Source organism: Perissodus microlepis, chromosome 16, assembly GCF_051167445.1.
Source record: "Perissodus microlepis isolate ML-2025 ecotype Zambia chromosome 16, ASM5116744v1, whole genome shotgun sequence".
NCBI classification, from domain to species: domain Eukaryota; kingdom Metazoa; phylum Chordata; class Actinopteri; order Cichliformes; family Cichlidae; genus Perissodus; species Perissodus microlepis.
In genome coordinates, this window is record NC_140476.1 from 27,862,788 (window position 1) to 27,874,503 (window position 11,716).

The window sequence follows — 11,716 nt, forward strand, 5'->3', positions numbered from 1 at the left end:
ATTTATATTGTTGAAACTGCAAAACTTAATTGTAACCCAACCCCCCCACCAACAGTTGTTTTTTTTTTTTTTTTTTTTAAATCTCTCCACTGTAGTTCTACACTGTAGCTCTACAGTAGTTTCTCTCCAGGAAACTACTGTAATTATAATCATTGTTATCAGCAGAGTGCTACCAAATGTTGATAGAATACAGAATGGAGAAATGGAAAAGTCCCTTTTTTACTGTCTCACATGAGAAATTATTTTTATTTAACTACACCTGACATGACAAAACAACCTTTTTAGGTGTTTAGAGATTTCTTTCATTTTCAGACCATATATAAACGGATTAAAGAGAGGGTTATACAAAACCACTTGTAAAGTCATTATTAACTGTGCAGTTTTTGGAAAATCAAATTCTAATCGAGCTATAATGACATCATATGCACAAAAAATAGTAAAAATGCTTAAAACAAACAGGTGAGGTAAGCAAGTCTCTGCTGCTTTTTTCTGGATATCTCTACTGCTTCTGTAGGTTATTAGAAAAATCTTTGCATAGGTGAAAAGTATGAACAAGACAGGAAAAATAGCAACATTTAGCAACACAATTAAACCGTAAATTAATGCTGCTCGTGGGCTCTCACAGTAAAGTTTCCACAATGAATTATTGCAAAAAATCCCTTTCAAAGTGAAATTACAGAGTTTATTATTATGAACTAATGCATGTGACACTGCAACTTGAAGGCCAGGCAAAAACCAAGCTAAAAATAGCAAAATATTGATGGTTGTTTGTCTCATAATGACTGGATACTTTAAAGGCTTACATATAGACACATATCTGTCAAATGCCATTGCTGATAACAGTAAGAAATCAGAGCCACCTATTGAGTAATACATAAAATGCTGAAATTGACATGCTGAAAAAGAAATCACCTGTTTTTCGGATAAAACATCAACAAAGAGTTTTGGGTAGATCGCAGTGCTGAAGACAACTGAGTTCACTGACAAAGCTGCAATGAAAATGTACATAGGCTCATGGAGATTTCGATGGATGCAGATCAGGAACACAATGGTTGAATTACTTATAATTATTAAAACATAAAGTGCAACCATAATTAAAAAATATAGATATCCGCATCGCTTAAGTTCGACATAACCATCAAGGGTTATATATGTTACATTTAATTCATCATCCATTGCTATATTCAAAAAAATTTAAATCAGTAATGAATACGACAGACTGTATAAACAGACTTAGAAACTAAGAGAAGACTATCTTGATTTTATACAAGCATGGGATACCAGACAGTGAAATCCTGTTTCTCAGTCCACATCTGTGAATGTAAATGGTTACGATCAGTTGAATGGTCTTATGAGTGTTTTAACCTCTGTGGATCTTATTAAGCAAACCGAACTGCTTGTCATGCAAACATGTTTATCAACTCCATAGGCCTAAATCTCTAGGATTTGTTAGGGTTTCAGCAAGTTTTGGAAAGATAATAAAAAAAAATAGATATTATCAAAAAAAGAGATTACTGATATTTAACTCATCATAAATCTTATATTCTTAAGAACATAAATAATTATGAATAAAATATTTAATACATATATACAGAAATATAAGACAAGCAGTCACACAGATGGTTAACAAAAGATTTATTTTCACAAAATTGAGTCAAATTAACTTATTTCCATAGTTTTTTTTTTCCATTACAAGATTTGTATCTTTTGTAGCTTTACATAATAAATAAGGCAAGGGAAAAGGAACAAGCAAGGCCAGAATTAAATAACCTTTGTCTTCATAGTTGAGCATATTGTGTGGATGTGGATATTTACATATAGTAAATGTTTACATGTTTTCTCAGAGACCATGGTACAGAAGAAACAAAAATAAACAAAACAACAAAAAAGAGAGGCTAAATCAGACGTGAGCTGTGTCTGAAACGAAAAACAAAACAAACAGAAAAACCTAGGTACATGGAGATTTTAGTAAATCCAAATGTACAATAGTAGAATTACTGCAGAATAATTATAGTTGACTTTATAAATTTTTTTTGTTGTATTTCACATTTTCTCGTACTTCCCCAGATACAATATATGATATATATATAATGTACTGTAACTGTTTTCAATAAAAGGCGGCAAGGAAGGCTGTTTATTTGATGCTGGCTAGGAGACAGGTGAGGAGCATTCAGCTCCAAGAGCCTGGTTCCAACGAGTCTCCCTTGCTAGCAAGTAAAACCCGGTTCCGCCATTGTCTTGCTTTCTTCATGAGGAATACGTTTCTAAACCAGTGGGGCCTGTGGAAGCCCAGACCCAACATTTATTTGGTCCTTTGAGCTGGATCCCAACACATCGCGTCCACCGAGGAGGACGTCACTGTGTGTGTGAGCCACAGAGAGGTGTGAAAGTGTGTGCGCGAAGCGGTCTCCAGCTGGGGCAGAGATGATTACAATCTCACTTTCTGTTTTTAAGAAATGAGAGTTCAAAAACCAGAGAGAGAGATGTGTGTTGTTTAAGGAGTGATGAGAATAATGAAAATGTCTTAGTTTGTCACTTCAAGTGAAGAGCAGACCTGAATCAAATTTCCACATGCAGCAGTTGGAGGAAAATTATAGGTCAAACATAATTAGGAAACACTCAGGCCGAGTTTTGGCTGAGTGGTGTTTACAGCTTAACTCCCATGTGTTCCTCACCCTGAGAAAACAAGCTTCACAGAAGCTAACCTCTGCCTGAAGACAAGGAGTGCAGTTCCAGAAGCACAGGCATGAACATCAACGGTTGACAGAAGGCCAAGAGACAACAGCAGAGTCCTGAGCAGGAAGGTCCAGCAGCAGTGTGTGCAAACGGCATCAGAGAGAAAGAAAACCCATCATCATGGATGGATGGAGATGCGTTTCCAGCAAGCTGCAACTTTACTGTGTGTGAAGATGACTTTTGAGGAGACTGTCTGAGTGACATTTGCCACGTTTGGAGTGGAATGGCAAGATGAGACAGTCAGAAAACACAGGACAAAGCTGAAGAGAACTGACTGCCATTGGACTGCAAAGTGGGAGAGAAGAATGGAGTGAGAGGAGCAGGTGAGAACATGGAGGAAGGCTGTTTTAGTGTGGGAAATGAAATTTAGGTTTAGGAAACTGGGAAGAAAAAAACGACTGCCTTGCGTGGAGAATTGAAAAAGTGTCTGGAGCACCGCAAAGAGGAGAGGTACACAAAAATTACACAAACATAAAAATGCATTAATCATACTAACACATACATACATGCAGTGAAGTTCATGAAGACCAGACAGCATGTAAGCATGTAACTTCCCTAAACCCAACACCCCCTAGAATTACTGGGTTTTTTATTTTCTGGTGCAAGTCCCGAGGTGTTAATCACCCCTGCTGAGATTTTCACAGGTTGTCAGCTCGTTTCTCCTCCAGCTTTTGTTGTGCAAACCACCCATTATCCTTGAGGCCTGGCACATTTGCATTTGCTCACTCAGAGTTGCTCAGATCCAAGTCAGGCCAAACCTCTGTGTTACAACTTTCAGAAATGCCTGCCGTACCTATACAAAATATCCCACACATTGACTGACCTGCAAATATAAAAGACGCACATTCACACCTTCCTTGACTCTCAGCACAGATCTTCCATTGTTCCATTGTCACTGTGTATGTGAGGAAGTGGCATTGCTTGACTACAGCACAGTGCTGTGCATAAAAGCAGACCGACCCAGGCGGGAGAATCATTTCTTGTTTGCATTTCTGAGAACGCACATCAGGATGGCCTCCGTATCACTGCCACGCAGGAAGACCTCTCCGCGCAACAGGCTTTGGCCTTGCTTCAGGAAATTGACGAAGCAGATTCTGATGGAGGAGACGTTTCATTGGTCCAGCAGGCCACTGATACCTCCTCAGAAGAATCTGAAAAGGAAACAGAACAAGAACCCAACATGCCTCCACAGAAGAGGCCCCGTGGTACTGGGAAGCCCAGCCAGAGCCACACGGCAAAAGACGGCACTGTGTGGGTTGAAGAGGACATTGGAATGCCCAGTGCAGTAGCAAATCGTTCGTGCTTCACTGCGCAAGCTGGACCCACAGAGTCTGCTAAGGTTTGTCACTGCCATAGTAGATATGATATTTATATAAACCCATTTAGGGTGAGGTTCATGTAAATTTACCATTCTCTACTTGTTTATCTTCCGACAGCGTAAGATTACAAGTGTGCTCCAAAGCTTCCTTTGCCTGTTAGACGTGTGAATGCTGCAGACCATCAGAGAGTGCACGGTACATCAAGCCCGCAGAACAGAGCCGGACTGGAACTTGTCAGTTCATGAACTGATGGCATTCATTTCAATCCTGTTTGTAAGAGCAATCATGTGTCCTGTTGGTGCCATTGTGGATTGCTGGTCAGAAGGATTTCTGGTGCCAGTAATCAAAGAGAAAATGACCCAAGATAGATTCATTTCAATTATGCAACACCTTCGATTTGATGACAGGGACACGCAGGCAGAACGGGTGAAAACAGACAAATTTGCGGCGATCTCCGACATCTGGACACGCTTCAACTAGAACTGTGCTAAGAGTTTCACTCCAGGAGAACACATGACCATACATAAACAGCTGTTCCCTACCAAGGTTCGTTGTCCATTCACACAGTATATTGCAACCAAGCCAGACAAATTTGGGATCAAGTTCTGGATGGCCACGGATTTGGACACCAAATATGTCTGCAGTGCATCTCCTTACTTGGGAAAGGACCCCAGTCGTCAGAAGGGAGAGAGGCTGGCAGAGAACGTGGTCATGAAACTGATGGAGCCGTTTTTGTATGATTGGAGAAACGTCACAACGGACAATTTCTTTACTTCACTGTTACTGCCGCACAGACTGCTGCAGCACAAAACAACGTTACTGGGCACGGTGAATAAAGTCCGGCGTGAACTTCCTCAACTTGCAAAAGATACTGCAAAGCGAGAGGCATTCTCCACTTCAGTGCTTAGAAGTGGCGGTGTCTCCTTGACAATTTATGCACCTAAAAAAAACAAGACTGTGTGTGTTCTAAGTTCCATGCACCAAGATGTGATGATCGGTGACGGCAGAAAGAGGAAACCCAACACGATAACAGACTACAGGGAGTGCAGAATTATTAGGCAAATGAGTATTTTGTCCACACCATCCTCTGCATGCATGTTGTCTTACTCCAAGCTGTATAGGCTCGAAAACCTACTACCAATTAAGCATATTAGGTGATGTGCATCTCTGTAATGAGAAGGGGTGTGGTCTAATGACATCAACACCCTATATCAGGTGTGCATAATTATTAGGCAACTTCCTTTCCTTTGGCAAAATGGGTCAAAAGAAGGACTTGACAGGCTCAGAAAAGTCAAAAATAGTGAGATATCTTGCAGAGGGATGCAGCAGTCTCAAAATTGCAAAGCTTCTGAAGCGTGATCATCGAACAATCAAGCGTTTCATTCAAAATAGTCAACAGGGTCGCAAGAAGTGTGTGGAAAAACCAAGGCGCAAAATAACTGCCCATGAACTGAGAAAAGTCAAGCGTGCAGTTGCCAAGATGCCACTTGCCACCAGTTTGGCCATATTTCAGAGCTGCAACATCACTGGAGTGCCCAAAAGCACAAGGTGTGCAATACTCAGAGACATGGCCAAGGTAAGAAAGGCTGAAAGACGACCACCACTGAACAAGACACACAAGCTGAAACGTCAAGACTGGGCCAAGAAATATCTCAAGACTGATTTTTCTAAGGTTTTATGGACTGATGAAATGAGAGTGAGTCTTGATGGGCCAGATGGATGGGCCCGTGGCTGGATTGGTAAAGGGCAGAGAGCTCCAGTCCGACTCAGACGCCAGCAAGGTGGAGGTGGAGTACTGGTTTGGGCTGGTATCATCAAAGATGAGCTTGTGGGGCCTTTTCGGGTTGAGGATGGAGTCAAGCTCAACTCCCAGTCCTACTGCCAGTTTCTGGAAGACACCTTCTTCAAGCAGTGGTACAGGAAGAAGTCTGCATCCTTCAAGAAAAACATGATTTTCATGCAGGACAATGCTCCATCACACGTGTCCAAGTACTCCACAGCGTGGCTGGCAAGAAAGGGTATAAAAGAAGAAAAACTAATGACATGGCCTCCTTGTTCACCTGATCTGAACCCCATTGAGAACCTGTGGTCCATCATCAAATGTGAGATTTACAAGGAGGGAAAACAGTACACCTCTCTGAACAGTGTCTGGGAGGCTGTGGTTGCTGCTGCACGCAATGTTGATGGTGAACAGATCAAAACACTGACAGAATCCATGGATGGCAGGCTTTTGAGTGTCCTTGCAAAGAAAGGTGGCTATATTGGTCGCTGATTTGTTTTTGTTTTGTTTTTGAATGTCAGAAATGTATATTTGTGAATGTGGAGATGTTATATTGGTGTCACTGGTAAAAATAAATAATTGAAATGGGTATGTATTTGTTTTTTGTTAAGTTGCCTAATAATTATGCACAGTAATAGTCACCTGCACACACAGATATCCCCCTAAAATAGCTAAAACTAAAAACTACTTCCAAAAACATTCAGCTTTGATATTAATGAGTTTTTTGGGTTCATTGAGAACGTGGTTGATGTTCAATAATAAAATTATTCCTCAAAAATACAACTTGCCTAATAATTCTACACTCCCTGTATGCATCCACGGGTGTGCCACCAATTTACTCACATGGACTCTACTAACCTATCAGAAGCTTCTTCAGCTCAGAATGGAATCGTCTGGAGTTTTCTTATTAATTAACAATAAACTTAGTGTATATGTACTCCTAAATTTGATGAAAGTTATAAGAAATAGACAGCTCTGTCTCTCTTTATTCTGACATTTAACTAATTCAAAAGATATTTCAATATTTATTAATCCAAAACAAAACAAGTTTACTCTAAATTGATGTTGTACAGTAAAAAAATGTTCTTGTGTTTTCCATAAAGTGTATGTAAATATCTGGTTTCAACTGTGAATATACTGCTGTGTATTGAAATTCCTCTTGTTTTGCATAGAAATATACTGAACAACATACAAAGCATAATATATAAAATAACACCTACCTGAGTGTTTTCTTTGAAAGAAGCCCCTTATGTCCATTCTTGTATTCTGAAACCGATTTATTTAGCCGTGGTGGGGTAACAACTGAAAATATGAAATAAACACACATGTAAGCTAAGACTCTCTAAAGAAACAACATTGTTGTTGTTTGGCTTTTCATTTCGCCATTTGCTGATTCACTTGAAGAACAAGTAATGTAATATGGGTCAAGTGATCAGTTTGATATCAATCTTTCGTGATACACCATCATATTTACATTATTTGTACAGTATGAATGATTTGCTTTGGTACCTGGTCAAACTTCAGTTCTCCTCTGTCTGCCTGTCTCCACTTCTCCAACAGCAAACTCGCAGGCAGCAGCTCCCCTCGCTCAGTCGCTTAGTGTCTGAGCTCGGATCATACCAATATTAGGGGGGATTTACGCATAGTCGTAAATTCCCACAGTGTGATGATGTGAGAAGAGAGATAGCCTTTATTTGTCAGTTGCAGGTCTTTTGCCCACAACCGAGATGACAGACCTTGCCGACCGTACATACGATACACAAACATCACATTGGGGAGACAGGTCAGGCTAGGTAGCAAGGAAAAAACATCGAAATGTGTAACACAAAAGGATAATACAGGAATGCACAGATATCAACACACCATAGCACAATAAACACAGAAAAGCAACACGGGAAAGTATTCCAGTGTGTACATCTGATCTGGGACCGCTGCAATCTTCGACTGCGCCTCCAGCTGACCCGATGTCCACATCAGAGGGGAGGTAAGCGTTGGAGGTGGCTTTGGATCCGGGGTAGGGAGGGTGATGCGTCAGCGAGTGCTTATCAGTATCAGTATATGTATGTGTGTGCATGTCCATAGTTCAGCTGAGACAGTGTCCTTCGCCCTGCCAGGCCCTGCCAGGCCCTGCCAGTGTGCACTATGTGCTTCGAATATTGTGTGTAGTTTTTGTTTTATACAGTTGTCAGCCAGGCATCTAACTATGAAAAAATTACACTCCAAAAGACCCCGAGCTTCTGAAAAAACAACCCGGGCTTAAGCCCAGTAAACCCCCCCCCCCAGCTCTGCCACTGGTTAGCACATGTGATGACTTTGACTTTAGAAGGTAAAACTTGTTCAAAATCTGTACTTGAATCACATCTTGTTTATTTAAAATCCATTATACTAGTTTACACCATAGTCAGGTACGCTTTGAAGGCTACTCTTTAAATCTCCTGTTTCTGATAATTAATACCGAACTTTTTAATACAAGGCAAGTTTAATTGCTCTCTTAGGCCAAAAGACAAAATGACTTGTTGACCACTTTATCCTTTTGACAGTTTTGTAGACCAATTACATAAAAAGAGCACTGATCGAAAGAGCGTCCATTTAATATTGGAAAATTATTTGGTGATGAGTAATGGTAATGAGTCCTGCTCCTCATTTATGAGTGATAACCTTAGTGTGTGAAATTTAAATTTACTGTATTGAGGTAAAGCAGGACAACCACAGAGATGAGTTGACTGTCAGAGGCCATTAGAAAATAATTTGTAACCTTCACCAAAGCTGTTTCTGTCTTGTGATGAGCTCTGAAACATGACTGAAACTGTTCAAATAAACAATCTCTCTGACGATGAACAGTTACATATTTTACAACTATTTTTTACAATTACGACAATTTTTGAGATAACAGTAAGGTTGCCTATTAGTCTATTATTAGTTAAAACATCTAAGTGAAGAGATGGTCTTCTAAGTACTACTTCCAGCTTAGAGGTCTGTGGTACACAACCGATTAATAGTGTAATACTGGAATATATCTAACACTCATTTAGAAACTTATTTTTATTATAGTTATTTTTAGACTGTTTTTTCCTGTATTCGATTATGTGAATTTAGAAATTCAGTAAAATATATTTACTGGCTATATTATAAAATGTATTTAATTCAAATGTTTACTTTCATGTGAGGTAATTAAAACAAAATCCTTTAAACTACTCTGAACAGTTACAAGATTTGACCATTATATCTCCATAAAAAAACTGCTCATTTTGCAATAGTCACACCACATAATGAAATTCAGAATCACATAAACCTACATATAAATCAAACGGAAAATATATACTTTACTCAGACCTACAATTTTTTGGTGATGTGAAGTTGTCAATCCATATGTTTTCAATTTGCATTCTGAACCCTATTTCATTTACAGAGGGCTGCAATACAGATACAAAAACCTCAGCATGTTAATTCTCTCGCTTCCTTATGTACTCGTCCTCATGTCAAACTACTTCCTCCATATTTTCAGTTATCTTCTTACATAGTCTCAGCTTTTGGATTTGATTGTGAGAACCAATAAATATGAAATCACAGTATAAAATTATTAACACACTTCTTTATTCAGAAATCTATATGAGAAAAGTGATATCAGACAGGTAGGATCTTGCTATTTTCTTACTTTCATTTAGAATTTTAAATAATGATCCACTCTCTGCTGCACAAGGAAAAGGCCCAGTTTTTGAATCTCACACTATGACCACAGAAATCTGTGATATTATAATACAAAAGAGAAAAAGCTGTATATTTTTGGTTTTCATTCAATCAATCATTTCAAATGTCCTTAAACTGTATATTAAGAAACAATATTATGAATAGGAGTAAAGATAGTAATATTTTTTAATGAATAATCAAAAAATTACTGAACAGAATCACATGCTTTGAATAGCTGGAGACGTTTATCAGTTTTTACACTGAAAAGAATATGTCTCAGGAATGATAGGTCTTATTAAAGACCTACCAAAGATCAGATATCATTTAACACCTCTTAAATAAACACTAAAAAACAATTTTTAACAAAAGACTGTAAAAGTCTACAATAGTTTACTTTAGTTCAAGAGAACAACCTTTTGAGGTTTTTAGCAATTTCTTTCATTTTTAGTCCATATATTATTGGATTGTAAAGAGGGTTATATGTTACAAATTGCAATGTCATTATAAAACGTGCAGTTTTAGGAAACTCTGATTCCAGTCTAACTATAACCATATCATAAGTAACCAAACAAGAATAGTTAATTAGAACTAGCACATGAGGCAAACAGGTTTGTGCAGCTTTTTTTCTGACATTTCCACAACTCTGACAGGCAACTATAATTATCTTTATGTATGTAAAAAGTATAAAAAGCATGGGGAAAAGTGCACCATTAAATAGAACAACCATACCATATATAGATAGTTCTTTTGAAGTTACACAATAAAGATGGTTTATAGAATTGTTACAAAATATACCTTTCAAAGTAAAGTTACAGAGTGGTGTAATAGAATTTCTTAGTACTGGCACTACAATCTGAATAGCAGGTAAAAACCAGGACAAAATCAGGAAAATACTGACTCTTGTTCTTCTCATGATAGCTGGATATTGCAGAGGTTTACATATAGACACATATCTGTCATAAGCCATGGCTGACAGCAGTAAGAATTCTGAACTGCTTAAAACATAAAACATGAATACTTGAAAAAGACAGGCGTGATACAAAATAATCTGTTTTTCAGATAAGAAGTCAATCAAAAGCTTCGGGTAGATGACAGTGCTCAAAATAACAGAGTTCACTAACAAAGCAGCAATGAAAATGTACATAGGCTCATGAAGGCTTTTTTGAACTATGATGACCCACACAATAGTGGAATTGCTGCAAATTATTAGAACGTATACCATAAACATAATTACAAAATAAATATATCTGTATTTCTCCACTTCCACATGACCACCAAAAGTTATATATGTTATATTCATTTCAGCATTCATGAAAATCAGATATTATAAACTAAACTTTTAAAGAGGCAGAATGTTTAAAAGTAGTACATATAAAATATTATTATTCATAGATACCTAAACTTGGAGTGTGTTCATCTTTAGAAAGTGAACTGTTCAAGTCAGACCAAATATATGATGAAATGAAACTTCAAGCTCCATATATCTCATTCAACTCTCCACAAAGACCTATTACCATGTTCAACCTCTGGAGACATAAGCCGACAGTGGTTAGCCCTTACTTACACGGGTACATTTTCCGGCTCCTCCTCTTTTACTACATACATACGTGGGTATTAATTGAAAAACAAATTTAAAAGAAGAAAAAATTAGTTGACCGGCAGAAATGATAATAAAAGAACAGCAAATATAGTCCTATATTTAAATATGTAATTCTGTTCAGGCTAAGACAATTTAATGTAGATCGACATCATGCACACTGCAATGCAATGTGGGGAGACAAAATAGTTAATGCACTTTAAGATAATTTCTGTTTCTGTTTTCTTTTTTCCTATTTCCGTTGTCGTTTTTCCTATTTCTGTTTTCTTTCTTCCTATTTCCATTGTGTTTTGTGTGCTTTTACAGCATTTTTCTTATTGCTGGTGTTTTCTTAAGTTGCAGTCCGTTTGGCCTCTCAGGGCCACCGTAACAATTCCATAATTTACACAAATTTACTTTAGAGAATATAATTATTTGACAAATTGAAAAGAAATTGCAAAGAAAGGTGGCTATATTGGTCGCTGATTTGTTTTTGTTTTGTTTTTGAATGTCAGAAATGTATATTTGTGAATGTGGAGATGTTATATTGGTGTCACTGGTAAAAATAAATAATTGAAATGGGTATGTATTTGTTTTTTGTTAAGTTGCCTAATAATT

The 11,716-nt window shown here is 37.8% G+C and overlaps 2 protein-coding genes across 3 annotated transcripts; both read right to left on the reverse strand.

The window, feature by feature from the left end:
- Window positions 1–249: 249 nt before the first annotated feature.
- LOC146371093 (olfactory receptor 2T11-like) lies at window positions 250–3,219 on the reverse strand. 2 transcript variants are annotated; one of them, XM_084908229.1, is made up of 2 exons: window positions 3,204–3,219; window positions 250–1,178 (listed from the first exon to the last, which is right to left on the reverse strand). In XM_084908229.1, the coding sequence occupies exons 1-2, from the start codon at window positions 3,217–3,219 to the stop codon at window positions 250–252; spliced, it is 945 nt and encodes a 314-aa protein (XP_084764355.1). The 2 variants fall into 2 exon arrangements, with proteins under 2 accessions (XP_084764355.1, XP_084764356.1); XM_084908230.1 differs by lacking the exon at window positions 3,204–3,219 and having other exon boundaries at window positions 250–1,188.
- Window positions 3,220–9,922: 6,703 nt separating this feature from the next.
- LOC146371094 (olfactory receptor 6N2-like) lies at window positions 9,923–10,834 on the reverse strand. The gene has a single exon (XM_084908232.1). The coding sequence runs from the start codon at window positions 10,832–10,834 to the stop codon at window positions 9,923–9,925; it is 912 nt and encodes a 303-aa protein (XP_084764358.1).
- Window positions 10,835–11,716: the final 882 nt, after the last annotated feature.

Coding starts and splice junctions, on each gene's coding strand:
- LOC146371094 (XM_084908232.1), bottom strand. CDS start 10,834: ATGAATGCTGAAATGAATATAACATATATAACTTTTGGTGGTCATGTG.